This window comes from Caretta caretta, chromosome 27, assembly GCF_965140235.1.
Source record: "Caretta caretta isolate rCarCar2 chromosome 27, rCarCar1.hap1, whole genome shotgun sequence".
Classification (NCBI taxonomy): Eukaryota; Metazoa; Chordata; order Testudines; family Cheloniidae; genus Caretta; species Caretta caretta.
This window is the reverse complement of record NC_134232.1, coordinates 7,612,416-7,632,548: the sequence shown is the minus strand read 5'-3', so window position 1 is coordinate 7,632,548 and position 20,133 is coordinate 7,612,416. Positions and strand designations below refer to the sequence as shown.

The window sequence follows — 20,133 nt, the reverse complement described above, 5'->3', positions numbered from 1 at the left end:
TGCCGCTGCCCCTCACTCCCGACCCACAGACCCCTGCTATCCCAGCCCCGGGCTCCCCACACGCAGCTCTGCCGCTGCCCCTGAATCCCGACCCACAGCCCCCTGCTAGCCCAGCCCCGGGCTCCCCACACCCAGCTAAGCCGGTGCCCCTCACTCCCGACCCGCAGCCCCCTGCTACCCCAGCCCCGGGCTCCCCACACCCAGCTCTGCCGCTGCCCCTCACTCCCGACCCGCAGCCCCCTGCTACCCCAGCCCCGGGCTCCCCACACCCAGCTCTGCCGCTGCCCCTCACTCCCGACCCGCAGCCCCCTGTTACCCCAGCCCCGGGCTCCCCACACCCAGCTCTGCCGCTGCCCCTCACTCCCGACCCTCAGCCCCCTGTTATCCCAGCCCTGGGCTCCCCACACCCAGCTCTGCCGCTGCCCCTCAGTTCTGCCCCTTTGAGCTGAAGGCCAGTAGCCGCCAAACTGTGATACTCATGACACTTGTGAGATCTGAAGCAGATTTGAACCCAGATCTGCAGCATGAGCCTTCTCCAGCCCCCATCCTGCAAACCTCCCTGCTCCTCTCCTCACGCTCCCTGGTGACTGCAGCATTCCCTCATCTTCCTTCCTCGTTAATGACTCTTGGGCTAATCTGCTCATGGGCTATTTTCCGTACACAGCTCCCAGGCACTGGCCCATAGGGGCTGTCGGCTCATCTCCCCAGAGACTCCTGGATTCGAGCCAGGATTAGGCAGTGCCGTGTTCCTTCCCAGAAGGGAAGGATTCCTGCAGACGTGCCTGCAGGAAAGTTAAAGTGCCCGGGAACTGGGAGTGAGGGCAGGAGCTGGTATGGGCTGCAGCCAACAGAACCGTGCTGGGGTCCGCTACAGAGCAGGATCCTTAGCACTACACAGAGGGGGTGAAGGAGACATGAACAGGGCATGGCGTAGGGCACCAGGGCTAGTGGGGTGCCCGGCAGCTTCACACAGGGCAATAGTTTAGGGGAACCAGAGTTTGGAGGTCAGAGATGGGACTCTTATCTAATGGCCTGTGTGTCTGGGATCCCATCTGCTCATCTGTCTATATATCCAGTTGTCTATCGTATGCCCCTATCAATCCAGCGATCTCTCCAGAACCCTCTCAGTCTGGGGCCCTCAGTAGCTCTTCAGCCTTGCTACACAGCTGCCATTGGCCTGGGTCACTGGACCCTGGGCAGTGGAGAGAAAGGCTGGAAGCATCTGGAGCTGTAGGAATCGACAAGGACAGCCAAGGCCAAGCCGGCCCTGCTCAGACTGAGTGGGAGAGCACACACTGTTCTCACTATTCCCCAGCAATCCCCACTGTGTACAGGGTCACCCCAGCCATGGCCTGCCCACCACACATCCTCACGCACCTGGCAATCTTTGCCCAGGCGAGGCACAAGGCTGCAGTAGCAGGGGGAGCAGGGAGCTGGCATGGAGATCCACTGGCCAAGCTGGGACGGGGAGGGGGCAGGACCGGACTAGCAGGGGCTGCAGGTCAGGCAGGAGGTGAGTCAACAGGGCGCGAGGGTGAGTTCACAGGCCCCGCACATGCTTTGCCTGACTCATAGAAATGCCCCTGATTTTAGGTCTGCTTTCCTGGAGCTCACTTTATTTTGGAGACGCTAGCGCAGCCCAGCCAGTGACTCACAGGCTGCTGTAGAGGAGGTTAGAGAGCGTTTGGTTTTCTTTGTCTATTTAGCGGACGAGGTTTCTTTCTGTGTTTATCTGCTGAGATGACTTCGGAAGAAACCCCCAGCTGCTCTGCTGCCCACATTGCCAGCCAGGCCTGGCAGCCCATTGGCTGCCCACTGTTGTCACTCGCGCCCACAGAAGGCAGCGGGGAAGCCCCTCCTCTATCCACCCTGTCCAAACTCTACAAGAAGGATTCCCCTTCCGGTAAATGCCCCCTGACAACGCGCATACGATGAACAGTCTAGCATCCTCCGCTGCTCCCAGCTGTGTGTCACAAGCCCTCTACTGCTAACAGATAATGGAGATTCCCTGTTAGAGTATCTGGCAGGGATGTTGGGGATCCAGGATCTGTAGCTGCTGCCACTGCAGGAAGGAATGCCGTGACCGTCATGAGATTCCAGAGGGGCCTAGCTTGGTAACACCTAGATGCTGGACATTGTTTGCACCCCGGGGGAACGTTTCCCTCAACATATTCCAGTCTCACACCACGGCAGCCACGCTCAGATCGGTGGGGTGGCACAGGCGTAATCGGGGGCTATGGCACTAGCTAAAACAATAGGGAAGGACATCAAACCTCATGCTTCAGGGCACTAGCTGGAGGTGTGATCAGGAACAAATTTCCTCTCTACCCACTGTTGTACACAGGCCTGTTCTGTTAAGCTGTCCAAGGTAACAAACGTCCAACTTGGCCTGTTACATCAAATTGCTTGTAGAAGCCAGAAAAAGTTAAAGACAGAAAGCCCGAATCAGCCCAAGTAAAGGTTTGCTGATACCACCCAAGGACTGGGTTAAGATCCTGACGGGTAAACCAAGGAGAATGGAATCAGATTAGGCCCTGCCCCTTCCCTCAGCCTCATGCTTCTCACCACATTTGGTCATCTGCCCATCAGCTTTCAGCGCAAGGGGGAGACCGCAGGGCTCAGCTCCTGGTGGCCCTGGCTGCAGCTTGCCCAGGTATGTTTCTGCACGCGGTGTCTGGCTGCAGTCAAGCTTTCCCACCGCTGGATGCCTGGAGCGACCATTCCCCACTCCAGGACCCATCACACAGAGACAATGGGGACAAAATGACCACGGCAAGACACTGTGTGACAAGAGGGGTGTGATGAGGCAGTCGCAGCAGTAGGGCCCTGGCATGGTGATGGGGAGGGAAGGAAACATCAAGGAAGGACCAAGGGGACATATGGTGGTGTATCGTGCACCGGAGCCCTGCCTCGCTCTGGAGCCCGGGAGAAACAACTTCATCAACTTTAAGGTCAGAAGGGACCATTATGATGGTCTAGTCTGACCTCCTGCAGAATTCAGGCCACGGAATCTCACCCACCCACTCCTATAACAAACCCCTAACTTATGTCTGAGCTACTGAAGTCCTCAACTCGTGGTTTAAAGATGTCAAGGTGCAGAGAATCCTCCAGCAAGTGACCCGTGCTCCACGCTGCAGAGGAAGGCGAAAAACCCCCAGGGCCGCTGCCAGTCTGCCCTGGGGGAAAAGTCTTTCCTGACCCCAAATATGGCAATCAGCTAAACCCTGAGCATGTGGGCAAGACTCACCAGCCAGACGCCCAGGAAATAATTCTCTGTAGTAACTCAGATCCCACCTCATCTAACATCCCATCACAGGCCATTGGGCATATCCACTGCTAATAGTCAAAGATCAATTAATTGCCAAAATTAGGCTATCCCATCATATCATCTCCTTCATAAACTTATCAAGCTTAGTCTTGAAGCCAGTTATGTCTTTTGCCCCTTTCTCTCCCTTGCTGTAGTTTCAGTGAGTTTCAGGCCAGACGGGACCATTAGCTCATCTCGTCTGACCTCCTGTCTAACACAGGCCAGTGCTCGTCACCCCCCTATGGTGAGCTTACTAGCTCCAGACCCCCTAGGGTCCATCAGACCAGGACACTGCGGGGAGATGCCAGGGGAGGTCTCAGACTCCCCAGTGACCTGACAGAGGAGGGAGTTCATCGGCATGAAACAGAGGGACAGTTCAGGGTCTTTCCAAATCTGAGGGGAGCCGGAACCCATCTGGTCGGCCCCTGCTGCCGGGAGGGTGGGGGGAGGGATGTCCAGTCCTCAGGGTCCCAAACACTCGGTGAGCCAGCAGCTCTAGGCTTCCTGGGCCCCGAAGGGAGAGGCCAGATGCCTGCTCTGCTCCAGTAGACCCTGCACCGTGCCCCAGCAGGACGGAGGAGGGAGCCACCCAAAGGTGCCGTGGAGAAAAGCCAGCCCAGCAGGGTGGCTCTTGCTCACACGCAGAGCCAGGCCGCGCTGCACAGCGAGAGCCCTGGCCTGGCATCCCCCATTCCCCCTTTCATGAATAACACGGGGCGTCGATTTGGCTACACCCGTGGCTGAGCCAGGAGGTTGCCCACCAGCCAGGGTTGAATGTAAGGCCCCAGCCTGGTTGGTGCCCTGGCTCGTTGGCTGGAGGGTAAAGGTCCCATAGCCCAGCGAGGCGTCTGAGGGGGGCCTCCTTTCCCTCCCCCCTCTCACTAGGCTCCCCTGCCATTGCTCTGTGTTTGGGGTTCTCTGCCCTCTGAGCCGCCAACCCATAATGCTTAGCTACCATGGTGATGGCCGCTACGGAAACTCCCACACTGGACCAGCAGGGCCCAATTCTCCTCCCACTGACACCTGGTTTACACCACTGGTGTCCACGGAGTTACTACTGATTTGTGCCAGTGAGCGAAGAGGACAAGGCTCTTAATCCCTCCAGCCCGAGGCTCCATTGCCAAGACGGATAGCGTGCCCCCAGGGCAGGATGGGCGTATTTCACCCTCGCTTGGCACCGGGGTACCTGACGACGTGAGGGCAGCAGGCGGCCTGGTCCCATGGGCGTGGCAGGAACCGAGCCACTCCAGCTGTGCCTTTGCCTCTAGATCCTCCTCCTCCCCCCGCGTACTTCTGGGGCTGAGCTTTGCCGGAGCCTCCAATGGGCTCCCTGGGCTTCCTCCTACTTCGCTGGCCGCTCCTTGCCCCACTGCCCCTAGTGTGGGTGTCCCTCCAGATACTGTCCACAGTCCCCTCTGTGCGCTCTCCCCTCATCCGCCCCAGCATTAACAAACCCAGCTGTCTAGGGGGAGTCCCAATCAGCGAGACTCCATTCAGATTGACCCCCCCCAACCACCATACGTGCATCTCAGCCCCACAATCCCCACTAGCCAGCCCTGCAAACCAGGGACTCTCCCCCGGCCAATGCCTCTCGAGCGCCAGCCCCTTGCCCACTGCCCCACCCTTAGGGTCACTCCTGCCTGTCCACGTCCCGCCCTGAAACTTAACAGCTGCTGGACCATGGCGTGGTTCGGATTCCCCACACCCAGGTAGCGAGATGGCGTCTCACACACACGCGTACACGCATGCACAGACCCACACGCACACGCGCCGGCAAAGGACATTCAGGAGCCTGCCGCAGATTAATCAAAATCAATCAATGGCCAGGCCCCGGGTGGGGAGGAAGCCACCAATCAAGAGCCAGGAAGGCCAAAGACGTGGCTGGCAAGGGAGGGAGAGGGAGTGGAAAAAGTGACCGAAATCCAATCGTTCCGAAGGGGAATGTGCGGAAGCAGCGTTGGTGGGGTCAGGGCACCGACCTCATCATCCCAACAGGAGCAAGTCGGGGCAAGGGGAGGGGAACTGGGACACCCCCCGCCCCTGAGCAATGCAAAGGAGGTAGGGGGCAGGATCAAGCTACCTTTAAGCCTGGCAGTAATGCCAAGGCATGATCCAAAGTCCTTTGGAGCCAGCAGGAAGAACTCCCGTGGATTGTAATAGGCTTTGGATCAGACCCCGAGTAACAATCACAGCAGAGCAGGAAGCCCATATGATACATCCCAACAGAGGCCTGATCCTGAGCGAGTCCTCACGGCCCACCCATGGCAGTAGGAGTCAGTGGTTTCAGCCCCTCCGTGGGTCTAGCCTTTGGGGGGTGGCTAACACTAGCTCCCCTGCCCTGCTCTCTAGACTGTGTATCCGTCCAGCCCCTCCAGCTATCCTACCCAGCCAATGCATCCGTCTAGGGAAGGAATCCTGATCATTTACCATCCAGTCATCTGTGGAGCTGCTGCACCCATTCACCCTTGCCATTGCTCTATGGGATTTCGAAGGCATCTGCTGCCTTCGTATCCAAGAACCACTGGATGTGACTCATAAATCTGGAGTAACTTCTCTGACCTTAGTGGGTTGGAGTAACCAAGAGAAGGATGCAGCCAGTGTCTCCTGTTCGCCGGGGGGCCTTGTTTGCTTTTAGCAGCTGTGAGACCCAGACTCCCAGAACCCACAGAACGTCTGGCTGCAGTGTCCCAGAACAGGAGGGGAGAACAATCACGTCTTTCCCCTTCGCCCCTTCAGTCCTGCCTCACTGTATCAAACCAAACCCAGCTCACTCTCCCCGCAGCAGGTCTCTGACTAGCCTGATGCACCCCATGCAGGAGGGGATGCTGAGGCTGCAGTAAGGGGCCCCAGGCAGGGCCAGGAGCTCAAGGCTCGTTCCCAGTTAGAGATTGGTACATTCATCGCAGAAGTGTGTGACCGAACCCTCTGTGGGTTTAAAAGTCCAGGGCACAAGGGAGGCTGGGCTGCTCCATGCCAGCTCCTCACCCTCCCACCTCTGGCCCCGCTTGCAGAGAAAGTTTCTGCCTCTCCAGAGAGCAGGGCTGGCTAGGTCAAGAGGGAGTTGTTTCCGGGGGAAAGGACGGCTCCCCCCCATGCAAAGAAAAGAGCCAGCTGCAAGGAGGCAGCCCCATCCCACCAATGTATCCTGGCTCCCCCCTGGGGGTTTAATTCACTCTAGGGACAAACATCCCCTGGATCCGCTCTCCCCATGGCAATAGCAGGGACTCACTTAACAACCCCCCCATCTCAGCCATCCCCCATCCCGTCCGTTTGTCTCAGTGCTTACCGGCTTCAGCTTCAGTTTCAGACTCATGGTGTGTTGGAAGTAAGGCGGTGTGCGAGCAGGGAGCGAGGCCCAGGCGGGGAGGGAGCTGGGGGGAGAGGAGCCGTGTTCCCCAGCACAAACCTCTGGTGCTTACATCACTCCCCAGGGCAGAGCTGTGATCACACGCGACCCAGCCTCCTCCCCACCCCGGCCCTACTACCAGTGTCTGCTGCCTGCCAGACAGCGCGGCTTCAACCTGCTAGACAGGGCACTTACCACCCCTGCCTGGCGCCTCTGTGAGGGAATCAGACCCTCCCCTGCACACAGGCGGCTGCCTGGGAACCACCCTGCCCACGGTCAACGCTGCCCTGGTCTCCCTCCGTCCCCATCAGGGCGCGGAAAGGGAGTGGGTGGAACTGACATGCTGAGGTGCCACTCAGAGCCCCCCCAGTTTAGCTGATGGTCCTCAGGCCTGGCTGGCAGCCCCCCCTTGCTAGCTCAGGATTGGGGAGCAGGCAGTGTGGATCCCAACACCTGACAATGCACCTCAATCCTGACTTCCAGGGTCCCCACACCCAGCTCTGCCAGGGCCTCTCAATCTCGACCCGCAGCCCCCTGCTACCCCAGCCCTGGGCTCCCCACACCCAGCTCTGCAGGTGCCCCTCATTCCCGACCCACAGCCCCCTGCTACCCCAGCCCTGGGCTCCCCACACCCAGCTCTGCCGCTGCCCCTCAACCCCGACCCGCAGCCCCCTGATATTCCAGTCCCGGGCTCCCCACACCCAGCTCTGCCAGTGCCCCTCAATCCTGACCCACAGCCCCGTTGTCCCAGCCCTGGGCTCCCCACACCCAGCTCTGCCGCTGCACCTCAGCCCTGATTTGGTGGTGGCTTGGTGATGGGATCAGAGTCTGCTGAAAGCTAGGACGAGAGTACCCAGAATTCCTGTCTCCCTGTTCAATGAGCCAGTATTTGGACCCAGGTCTCCCGTGGTGAAGGCCAGACCAGGGCACCAATAACCCCTTGGCACCTTGTGCTAGGAAGAGGCATTTGGGGCACAGAACAGGCCCCAGGGGACTGAGGATGCTGGAATGCTCTCAGTCTGCTCACGAGCTGGTGCTGGCCAGACCTCGGTGGAGCTGCTGGTGTCCGTGCCTGGAGAAACACCATAGCTGGGGCCCTGGTCTGAGCTCTGTCACTCTGCACCCCAAGACCCACGATACCCAGGAGTTAAGAGCCTAAATGCCTTTGAGGATCTGGCCCCGAGCCACTGCATCCTCTCCCTGCTGCAGAGGGCAGCCCCCCTGTGCCTGCCTCTTCTCCAGGCTGTGCCCCGGCCCCTGCTCACACTGCTGCTGGGCAGTGCCCCAGCGTGGTGGTATACGAGTCGGGGACGGGGTCCTCAGAGACCTGGAGGGAGGCCCACAAGCCACCACAGCTCACAAGAACATGAGAACGGCCACACTGGGCCAAATCAACGGTCCATGGAGCCTAGTATCCTGTCTTCCGACAGTGGCCGGTGACAGATGCTTCAGCTCACAGTCCTGGAGCCTGGCCCCTGGGTACTTGGCTCTCCTGAGACTGAGCTCTGCGGGACGGGGGCTTTTCTTACCCCATGTGTCTGTACAGCCTCCAGCAGGATGGGCCCTGATCCTGACTGGGGCCTCCAGTATACACAGGACCTGATGAGGACCAGCTCCTCCAATGCCTACAACTCCGCCTCCCTGCCTGCCTTGGCCAGGGGGCTTTGTGGCTTCATCTCAGCCAACGGCTCCCAGGAGGAACCCCCTTCAGCGCAGCTCCTACGTCCACCTCCCCCTTCTGCACTCCCATCACCACCTCTGCAACATCATCCTGCCACTCCCCCGCCTTCACCTCTCCTGGCATCCTCTCGCCTTGACTCCTGAAGCTCCCTTCCCTGGGGCCACTCATTGCCACCCTGCCAGTCTCCTGCTGCTGCCAGGCAGGGTCCGGGGAGGGGGGTCTGGTTTGGTAGGGGACAGTCAGGGGGATCAGCTGTGTAAGGACCCCAGTACTGGCATCGGATCACTAGCGCATTTCACACACGCCGCCCAACAGCCATCGGAGGGAGACAACTCTTGGCAGGTGCCCTGGAGGCGAAAGACTCTGTCCGATCCCCAGTTCCCTGTGCACACCCACCCTGGCTCCCCATTTCTTGCACAGATTAGTGGCTCCTGTTATCCCAGGCTCAGGCCACAGGAGCGACCACGGGATGAGGCCAATGTGCTCAGTGCACTTGTAGCCGAAGCAAGCAGTGAGCCCAGATGGGATGAGGTCACGGCTGTCAGGCTGGCCCCTCGCCCCCAATCACATGCTCTGCAGGAGTTGGCCTCTGGCTCACGCAGCTGCTGAGTTGTTACTTACACAGAGGACTAATGGGATTTCACCACCGGCTTTGCCTTGCCCGTGAATTATTTATTGGCCGTAAGTCATGAGCGGGGACTCGGCCAGGGGCATCTCTCCTGGTCCTGAGCGGATGCCCAGGCTGGCCCATGGGAGGCACACGGGGCCCGATTCTCTCTTCCCTTGCATGTGCAGCAGTGCCATGGGGGGCGGCGGGGGGGACGTCGCCACCGTTGGGGTTTAGCAGCACTTCGTGCTCCCTTTGCACGGGGGGTGGGGGACGAGGCAGCGTGCCGGGCAGCAGGGACGTCCTCAGCACGCTTGCTCGTGAGCAGCTGCTGCGAGCGTTTGCGGGTCTGGGCCCGGGTCTAGGGGACACCCTGGGACCCGAGCCAATGGCAGAGCCCCTGGAGCTGGCCAGCGGCAGGCATTGGAGCAGGGCTCGTCGGAGCAGGGTCCGGCGGCTCTGAGGGGGCCCACGGGACCCCGCACGCGTATTCCCTGTGCTGGGAGGCATGGCCGCCACAGTACCAAAGGAGCCACCACCAGAACAATTCCCCCGGGAGCCCAGCCCAGCTGGGGAAGGGGTTTAGCCCTGGACTGCTCAGCTCTGCTTCCTTTGGATCGCTCCGAGCTTCTTTTCCTGCCTGACCGCTGCCTTCTCTTCCCCATCTCCCACTTTCCTTCTCGTGGCCTGTCAATCTCATGGCCCTCCCCCTGGAATCCACCCCCAGGTCTTTCTCTCCCCTCCGTCCCCTGGCAGGCAGGATCCGGGCACCCCGAATCCCCTATGACCGAGTCACCCTTCGCGCTGACCCAGCCCAGGCTGCAGGAGCTGGGCTGACATTTCAGTGCCTGCCAGCCAAAGGGGTGTGAAAAGCAGCTCCAGAGAAAACAGGAGCTGGTAACCAGGCCTCCCGCAGCCTCTCGCCTGGGCCAGGGGCCTTCAGTGCCAGCTGGACATGGGGAGTGACCGCCACTGGTCTACCTGGGCCTGGCCCCTGTGAAATGGGACAGAGAAAGGGCTGCACCTCAGTGGGCACAAGGCCCCCCAAGCTCTGCTGAGCCCCCTCAGTGCTGACCTGCTGCTCCCCTGAGCTCCCCCCAGCCAGCTTTGCCAATGTCCCTCTATCCTGGTCTGCCACCCCCCATTATTCCAGCCCCAGGAAGCCCCCATGTGCATCTTGCCACTTGTGCCTAATTAGACAACAGGTCCTATGTGCGAATACGTGTCCCGGGGGGACCCAGACTGAGAGGAGGAGGAGGCTCATCTCACCTGGGATCCAGGCTCACACTAGGAAGTGGGGGGCTCTGCAGAGAAGCAGGCCAAAGCCACGGTCCAGCGCTGCCATTACCCCTGTGGACGCTGGGTGTGTGGGGCTGGGGCTAGCCTGAGCGCGCACAGCCAAACCAGGCCCCAAGTCCGGGCCAGTGGTTAGAACAGGAAGCTGGAAGTCAGGACTTCTGGGTTCTTTTCTCCCTTCTGGGAGGAAAGTAGGATTTTGAGGTTGCAGCAGGTGGGCTGGGGGCTAGGATTCCTGGGTTCCTTGCCCAGCTCTGGGGGGTGGAACGGTGTCTAGTGGTTAAATACGGTGCTCAGGGGGGTCGAGATCCACCCAGAACCCAGCCAGCATGGAGATTTAAGGGGAGGGGGGAACGGACGTGGATCCATGCCAGGGACTGGGGGGAGTGCACAGGCTCGATGCTGGCCATCCCGCCTGCAGCAGGGACCTGTCAGCTTCAATCCCATCACCTCCCGCTGCCTAATGACCCAGTATCGACAGGCAGCGGGTCCTGTGCGCACACAGCTTCCAAAGTCAATGCACTGCTTGGGGTGGAGGCTTTTAGGGGAAGCAGGAAAGGGGAGAACTGTGCCCCTTGAGACATTCCTAGAGGCTTGGTGGGGGAAGGGGGTGCCAGGAGAGGCTCCTCTCCCAAATGCCAGCATTTGTCAGCTAGTTTAAGGGCACATTACCAACCCTTCTGGGGCCTAGTGGATTGAACACCAGGCTGGGAATCAGCATGGTGGGTTTTTTTTAAACCAACTCCAGGAGGGGAGTGGGGTCTAGTGGTTACAACATGGGACTAGAAGGAAGGAGGCCTGGGCTCCGTTCCTGCTTCTGCGAGTAGGAATGGGATTGGGTGGTTAAAGCTGGAGTCTGCAAGTCAGGATTCCTTTCCCAGCTCAGAGAGAGAACGTTGTCTAGTGGTTAAAGCAGGCGACCTGGGGGCCTTGGCTGCTGGTGTCCTTTTCTAGGTCTGGGAGGCAGGTTGGCATAGTAGATGGAGCCTGGGCCCATGGAGTCAGGATTCCTGGATGTTGTTCCTGGCTCTGCCAGAGACTTCCTGCATTACTTTTGGACAAGGCACTTGTGCTCCCTGTGCCTCAGTTTCCCCATCTGTAAAAGGGTGATAATGAGACTGACCCTTTGGGAGCACCTTCCAGACACTCAAGAAGAGACAGGCCCTAACCCAAGGAGCTCACAGGCTAAGGAGCCTTGCAAGATCCTTGGATGCAATGTGCTCTCTAGGTGCAAAGTATAACAAACAGTAATGCTGCTATACAGTTATTAATAATAATTATTACTCCCACACTACCCCCTGGGTAATATCTGCTTTCACTCCCACCGTCCCGTCTGCACTCCACATCAGAGCAATTCTTAGCGACTTTTAGTTCATTCAGTTAAACTCAAATAACATCCTGTGTGATTCTTTAAAACCATTGTCTTTTATTTGCTTATGAGGCAGACCCTAGCCTGGCAGCCAGTCCTGCACTCGTCCCCCGGTTCCCTGTCTCTCTTACGGTGGGTCCTGAATCCTGGGGATTGACAGCCCTTGTATAATTTGCACCCTAGTTAGTGATTCTGCGATGGTTATTCTCAGTGTCTAATCCCTTCTTGGCACCTACTGAGCTATTAGCCTCAATCACATCCTGCAGCAGAGAGTTCCACAGGTGACCCAAAGACCTTCCAGAATAAAAAATGTGGGGCAAAATCCTACCTTGCTTTGCACAGGTGATCTGGGGGGCAGGGAAAGGCTGCAGGGAGCCCCTCTGCATGAGCAGGGCACAAGTGGGACCTACAGCAACATTCAGGGGCTCTGGCTGGCACCCACCAGTTCCACACCCCCAGAGATGCAGCTTGTTTTGTGTGTTCTGCCATGAGGTGGCATTGCCCCTGGGCCCATCCCTCCCAAGCCATCCAGGAACATAAGAACGGCCAGACTGGGTCAGACCAAAGGTCCATCGAGCCCAGTGTCCTGTCTTCCGACAGTGGCCAGTGCCAGGTGCCCCAGAGGGAATGAACAGAACAGGTCATCATCAAGTGATCCATCCCCTGTCGCTCATTCCCAGCTTCTGGCAAACAGAGGCTAGGGACACCATCCCTGTCCATCCTGGCTAATAGCCATTGATGGACCTACATTCCATGAATTTACCTAGTTCCTTTTTGAACCCTGTTATAGTCTTGGCCTTCACAACATCCTCTGGCAAAGAGTTCCACAGGTTGACTGTGTGTAGTGTGAAGAAATACTTCCTTTTGGTTTGTTTTAAACCTGCTGTCTATTAATTTCATTTGGTGACTCCTAGTTCGTGTGTTATGAGGAGGAGTAAATAATACTTCCTTATCTACTTTCTCCACCCAGTCATGATTTTATAGACCTCTACCATATCCCCCCCTCAGTCGTCTCTTTTCCAAGCTGAAAAGCCCCAGTTGTATTAATCTCTCCTCATAAAGGCAGCCATTCCAGACCCCTAATCATTTTTGTTGCCCTTTTCCGAAACTTTTCCAATTCCAATAGATCTTTTTTGAGATAAGGCGACCACATCTGCACGCGGTATTCAAGATGGGGGTGTGCCATGGATTTATACAGAGGCAACATGATATTTTCTGGCCTATTATCTATCCCTTTCTTGATGATGCCCAACATTCAGTTCGCTTTTTTGACGGCCGCTGCCCATTGGGTGGACGTTTTCAGAGAACTGTCCACAATGACTCCAAGATCTCTCTCTTGAGTGGTCACAGCTAATTTAGACCCCAGCTAATTTAGTTTTATACGTATGGTTGGGATTATGTTTTCCAATGTCCATTACTTTGCATTTATCAACATTTGAATTTCATCTGCCATTTTGTTGCCCCGTCCCCCAGTTTTGAGAGATCCCTTTGTAGCTCTTCCCAGTCTGCCTGGGACTTAACTATCTTGAGTAGTTTTGTATCATCTGCAAATTTTGCCACCTCACTGTTCACCCCTTTTTCCAGATCGTTTATGAAAATGTTGAATAGGTCTGGGCCCAGTACAGACCCCTGGGGGACACCACTATTTACCTCTCTCCATTCTGAAGACCTTCTGCTCTTCCACTAGTGCCTTTCTGCAGGTCTCATTCCCTGAGCCATTTACTTCTGCGGGTGGAAGCGGGAATCCCTGCAGTTCGGCATCTTAAGGCCACGGCGGATACCAGGGATGTGCGATCTCAGTCTATGCATTAGAGGCTCCCTGGAGCCAGGCTCTCTGCTGTCTGACAGATCTACCCCTAGGCGGGAAGGAGGCAGCTGGGTATTTCCCAGTTAATGTAACCCCCCCCCACCCCTCTGCGCCCCCTTCCCTTCCAAGGAGCCTGGAAGATGGAAACACCATCACCTTGCGCAGCGTCCCATGTGGTGAAGGGACACTGCCACCTGCTGGCTGCCGGAGCAACCACCAGCAGCTGTGCTTGCAGGTGTCCCCTCCACCAATTCCTGCAGTCAGCGCGCAGAAAGGAGACCTCCACAGCCCACGCAAAGACGTCGGCTGGGGGCGGATCTCCCGAAGAGTGGGGGTAAGGGACAGCCTTGCCGAAGGCAGGTACATCCCTTTCCCCCTGCAGCTGGGTAGAAAAACCTGCCAGACCTTGGGCCTATTCCACAGGAAGAAAAAAGAAAGTTAATCTGACTTATTTCAGGGGTGCACAAATGACGATGCAGATTTCACTCACACACGCACCATGCGGGTCTGCCCCCTCTCCTCCCCCCCCCCCGCACTCCCATTGCTGCTGAGACACAAAGAGTTTTCACCCAGGAAAAACGACACTCTTGTCGGGGAGGTTTGCTGCCGAGACGAACAGCTTTTTGGTTCCAGGGAAGAACGATGGTGTCGTGCCAGCCAACAGCAAGGGAGAGCCCCGCAGCTGGCATCAATCCACAAAGGGTTCCCCGGAGCGACGCTGCTTTATGCCAGCTAGGATCTGGCCCACTCCTTTCGCCAAAGCTCTGCTGATTTCCACCAGTGGAGGGCCGGGCCCACAGGCTTGGGCTGAGCTGTTCTGTACCTGGCCTGAGCCCAAACACCTCCCAGCCAGCCACCGAGCAGATGGAAGAGAGGGAGGGTGGGGGAGGTGGTGATTACTATGGGCTAGATCATAACTGTGCCAACTGCCCCAGCGAGTCCCCATTGCACCCCTGCTTCCCCCTTGCTCTGGGGGAGGAGGAATTACTTCAACCCTTTGGTCAAGCAGCTCCCGCCTTTCATATGCCCACCAGCTATGGGCCAGGGCTCCTCCTAGTCCCTGCCCCTCTCTGCCCTACGGCCCCACGCCTCAGATGCTTGTAGCGGAGGTGAAAGGCAAGTAGTAGCCACAATCCGAGCAGAGGAGTAAGGGAGAATCGACCTCCCTGTGATTCCCCTGCATGGCGGAGGAGGGCAATGACAATCTAGCCCTGTGCAAACCCTAGTGACTATGCCCCCAAACAGTGACAGCAACCCCACAGTACAACCTCCCCTGCACGGTGGCTCCTAGTCACGATGGGGATTGCCCTACAGCAGCCCCTCTAGGCTGGACAGACAGACAGTGTCATGGCCAGCATCCTGCAGACGCTGGTTTTCTGGGGTTAAAAACACGTCAGAATGTGTTTGGAGCCCATCTGGGCCACAATCTCTTGTTCTCTGCCATGAGCGAGGGAAGCCCTCTGGAGAGCCACACGCATGCACTGGGAACAGCTGTCAGTGGGGCTGCCCTGGGGGAGCCCAGGTGCAAAGACAGAAGCATGGACAAACAGAGTGAAACGCTGCCAGCTGGGTGTGTCCGTCCCCAGCCCCGGCTGTGCCGGAGGGGAGATGAGGAACTGAATACCAAGCATGCAGGGAGCCTGCCCTGTCCCCACTCAGCTGCTCCTTCAAATGCGTGAATCTCCCCCTGCCCTGCGGCTGTTCCACAAACGATCGCAAGTGTCCCCACTACACTATGGACAATGGGGAACGGCCTCACTCGGCCACCAGGATCCCGACTCCTCCCCACAGGAGACGTAGTCTGGCCAGGGAGGCCAGCCCACAAGGGAGAAAGGGGACCTGAGACACAGCTCCCAGGAGGCAATGTGGCCCTGCAAGGAAATGCAGTTTAACGTTGAATTGACCCCAAGGCGACACATTTTGCCATTTCCAACTCGAAACTTTTCGTTCAGTGAAAAATCTCAAGATTTCAACATTTCGACCCGCAAAAGAAAAAAAAAAGTCATCAAAATATTGCAATTTGTTGTGGGACAGAAATTCCCATTTTCACTCTGCTCTGCAAAGTAATCTGCCCCTCCCCTCCAAATCTGCGCCAGAAACTAGTGGGATCTGCCCCTCCCCTCCAAATCTGCTCCACGAATTAGCATGCACACCCACCCTCACCCCATGCCTGCTCCACGAATTAGCACAATCATTCCCTCCACCTCCCAGGAGTGCCCCTGGCTTGGGGAGAATGCCCCTCTCCTCCCTGTACCTGTGTGACTTTCTCGGTGACGTTCTGCGTGCGCTCCGTCACCTTGTGGGGCGCGATGATCTCGATCTCAGTGGTGGAGCCCGAGCGGTGCTTCTCCAGGTTGAACTCCACAAAGTTGAGGGTGAACTGCGGGATCTGGCTGATGGTGCGGTACCTCATGAGGTCGGAGTCCGAGGTGGAGTTCTGGGGGTTGGGCTTGGCTTGGGAGGCCTCTGGAACAAATTCAGGAAGGAGAAAACACTCAGGAGAGCGACAGAAACAACAATTAACCATCAGCGTTCTAGTCTCTGTGGACAAGGGAGCCCAGGATAAGCCATCTGAGAGAACCTGTCTGGAGAGACAACGCTATTGCAAAGGGCCCATTTTGCCTTGGTACCCAAACACAAAGGTCAAAATTCTCCAAAGCCACTCGTGATCTCGGGTGCCCAACTTGAGGCACCTGAAAGGGGCTTGCTTTTCAGAAAGAACTGAGAACCCACCCCCTAAAAACAAAGCCCCTTTCAGGTGTCTCAAGCTTGGTGCCAAAAAATGGTGGCACCTAAATCCCTAGTCACTGCTAAGGCCCAGGCCAATTGGCCTGGATTCTGATAGCCATTGGTGGGGGCCGACGCTGCAGTGGCAGGATACGAATGTAAACAGAATCCAGAAAACTGTCAAAGCCTAAAATTACAGACGGGGCCCATCAGGCGGTGGCAAGACTCTTGAGGCTTTTACCTCAGCTTCTCCTGCCCTCTGAGCTGGGTTGGCTGTTCGTCCTGGCTCCTCAAACTAACATCTCCTTGAGGGACGGGGAGTGGAGTGCTGCTTTGGCAGGGCAAAGAGAGCACAGATGGAGTCCTACGATCTGCCCCCAAAGCCGTACCACATCCCATCCAATCCATCCCCATGGGCCAGGGCAGGATTGTTCCCTGTGGGGTATTTTCCTAGCATTCTTCTGGTCTAGTTTAATGTTCTAGGCATTAAGGCTTCTACCCCTTTCCCTGGGACATGATTCTCCAGCCCAGTGGATCTCACCAGCAGGTCATTTTTCCTAAAACACCCTCAATTTTTCAAATACAAACAGCTTACGTGTCAACCTTCCTTCATTCCATCCCCTGTTCTCCCCAGCCTTATTTGTCTCCTTCCCCAGCTCCTTTGGGTTTACAACCTTTCAGTATTTGTGGACTCTCATGTTCCCTTCCCTGACCGTGGCTTAGCCAAGCGGCACATATTCAGCTCATTCCAGTTTTCCTCCTCAATAGATCCCTCCAGCCTGCTGACCGTTTTAGTTTCTCTTCTCTGGTCCCCAACCTATTGGCCAGTATCTTTCTTATGAGAATGAGGAGCCCAGAAACGAACACAAAGCTGCAGCTGCATTTGTCCCAGAGCCTTACAGAGAAGGACTAATTCTTCCCTGCCTCAATGCATGATATCTCTGCACCCGCAGCCCCAAAGTGCACTGGCCTTCTTTGAGACATAGCAAACTCCTGTCTATTTTATTGTCCACTCTCACCTCAAGGGGCCAGAGGGTCGAAAGAACAAAACAAGGGTGGGACTGCCTTACCCTTAGTCCCAGTGAAGTCAATGGGAAAGCTCCCACTGACATCAATGGGAACAGAGGTAGGCCAATGCTGACAGCTTAGAAAAATCCCACCTGAAGTGGGGAAGATTTTCACACATGCTCAGCACACTGAGCACCTGTTGGGTGTTGAGCTCTTCTGAAAGTCTAGATACAGGGATCACACTGGGGGCTGTTGAGCAAATCTGGCCCTCATTTAGGAGGCTAAAGCTCTTCAGAAAATCCAGCTCCGATTGTGGGTGCTGGGCACTTGAAAATGTGTCTCTGAGCTATTGAAAACCTAGGCCTGAGGCCTGTCTCAGCTTTACTTTTCCCCAGCTCTCTATCTCCCATCACGTGACTATATGATGAATTCTTTCCACCCCAGTGTATCCACTTTGCTTTTTTTCTTTAATTCAGGCTCTTTCAGCCACCTTTCTAGGTCTCTCCGGATTATTGCTCTGTCCTCTCTGCATATCTCCAGTAGAGCCGGTTGGACATTTTTTGTGAAACGTCTTTTTGTTTTTTAAAGTCAGAAAATGCAGATTTGCCAAACCCAAAACTCACTGCAGAGAAGTGCCAGCTTCGAGGACATTTTGGTCCAGGCTGGCATTTCTGGTATGATGGAGAGGGACCCATACCAGTGGTCAGGGCACACGCCTGGCATGCGGGGGATCCAGTGTCAAGGCCCTGCTCCGAATCAGCTGCCCGCTGAGTGCCCGAACCATGGAGCTCTTGGCTCTGCTGGCATGGCTCTCTCTCATGTTTGGTTCCAATGCCTAGCGAAACACATTTCAAAACCTCGATATTTTTCATGAAATCTGCAATGCCTCCCGATTCAGTATCCTCTGCAAAGGTCAATGACACACCGTGACCATGGTGATGGGATTTCCGGATTAAATACTTGGGCCCTCATCCTCAGAACATGAAGATTATATGTATTACATCTACCGTATTCACTCATCTAAACTCACTCCTCCCCCTTTGGGAGCAGTGGGACCGGAGTCAGGAAAGAGCCTGGAAGCGTTTGGACATGGCGGATTTACAGTGCAGACCGGTTCACTCAGAGACTTTCACACACAGACCTAGATCATCAAAGGTATACAGGCGCCTAACTCCCATTGGTTTCAATGATTTCAACTCCCATTGGTGTCAGTGGGACTTAGGTGCCTAAATCCATTTCGGGAATGGCTGTAGACACACAGCCAGATCTACAGGCCAAGACACATCCAGAGATCCCCGCACTTGGAAACATACTGGAGTCAGTTTATGCTCTGGGAGACACCCCCCTTACCGCTGCTTCTTTAGGGCAACGTAGGGTGAAAAACTCCCCCAGGGACCCTCAGAGCAGATGAGAGGAAGGCCCGTCTGCTGGAAGAGCTCTGCACCACCTCCCCATTGGTAGCGACACATCTGCTTGTGCTTTTCCCCTACCTGAGTTTGCCCTCCTCTCCCTGAATTTTCTCTGGAACTCAGACCTGGTGACCTCAAAGTTGTCCAAGGAGGAGACCCTGCGGAGGCTGCCCCCAGGGTGAAGCCGGACCAAGCCCCAAGCAGCTTCGGACCCCAGTGGGCCCAGGAAGGGAGGCTCTCGTTTCGGGGATGAGTGATGCACGGTGGGGATGGCCTCCAGGCTCGGCCTGCTCTCCTTTTCCAGGAGGGACTCGGTCTCTGACTGGACACAGTTCTCCTTGGGAGGAGTCTTCAAGTCCCTCAGAATCAGGGAATCGCCCCTGGGCTTGAAGACAGCCAGGAAAGAGCGTTTGGTTAGGAGGAGCCCTGGAATGCTGAGGCGGGAGGGGAGGAGGGTCAGGAAAGAGGAAAGACAGAGGGCTGGGTAGCGCTGCCGTGTCGTGGGTTAAGCTCCCACTGGGACCAGAACTGAGCACACCTTGTTACATGGCTAATGGAATCCCACCAGCCTTAAAAGCCTGCGAGCCCCGACTCCATCTACGACTGTGGGACCCACCAACAACGTCCTGTTCCGTTAAGCCTGGCTGAGCACGGGGTAGCTTGCAAGGTATTGCTGAGCCACTAGCAGATAGGAAACAGGCTGGAGCAGGAGAAAAAGAGGAAACCCCAGAAGTGGATTTACCTGGCATTCGGTGGCTTCGATTCACAGTGTTTCTAGGAACTAAGGCATGAGAGTGAAAAGCTAAACACGCCCTTTTCTCTCCCCACTGCCTGCTGAGGGAGTTTAAAGAACCAAGGGTGGTTCAATGTACAAAGTCCTTCACCTGTGGTTGACAGGGGCTGCCTAATCCACACCAGAGACAAGACCCTGCCACTGGGGAAACTGCTGGACATGCAGATTCAGTTATTCGCAGGCTTTCCTGTCCCACCCTCTCCTCGGTGCCTGCTAAACTCCGTTTTTTGGACACTGAGGCAAGGTCTCCTGACTTAAGAGACGCCTATAATGACAAGCCTGAAAAACAACCAACCCCCAGCTCGGAACGCACGTGGCATGAAATCTCAGCACCCCAGAAGTGTCGCGTTTCTGTCAATGTGCCCAACAGAGACCAGGTCCCAAGGATTTAAGGACTTTCCCGCAGTCAGCCAGGGTAAAAAGCCCAAATTGCACATTTCAGGCTCTCGCAGGGTTTGGCTACCAGAAATGCGGTGATGTCCGTGACTCTTCTGAGGGAAACCAACCTAACCCCACCTCACCCCAAACACCCTGCCAAAGTACTGGCAGTAGCTCAACCCTGCTTTGTCCGCAGAGATTCTGCACAGGCCCCGCCAGGCCCTTCTCCAGGCTGCTGGCCTCTCTCACCACGCTGGTCCTCAAAAACCTTCACTGAGCTTCTGATCGAGCTGCACGTTTATTCTGAGGCTCACAGCCTGTTTTGGCTTAGCAAAATGGATCACAGCGATCTGAATTTTATTACCTCCAACTCTTTTGCTGATGGCCCCTTTGCTCTTGCTCGGC

At 56.5% G+C, this 20,133-nt stretch overlaps 1 protein-coding gene across 2 annotated transcripts in view; it reads right to left on the bottom strand.

The window, feature by feature from the left end:
- The window catches only part of KCNH6 (potassium voltage-gated channel subfamily H member 6), a 100,764-nt gene that overhangs the window by 20,500 nt on the left and 60,131 nt on the right, over nucleotides 1-20,133 (bottom strand). The window contains exons 5-6 of one of the 2 annotated variants that reach the window (XM_075123578.1): nucleotides 18,639-18,942; nucleotides 15,668-15,879 (exon numbers count right to left, since the gene is read on the bottom strand). In XM_075123578.1, the coding sequence (XP_074979679.1) occupies nucleotides 15,668-15,879; nucleotides 18,639-18,942 (516 nt within the window). The remainder of the gene's footprint in view (nucleotides 1-15,667; nucleotides 15,880-18,638; nucleotides 18,943-20,133) is intronic. The other variant, XM_048830353.2, reaches the window with a different exon arrangement.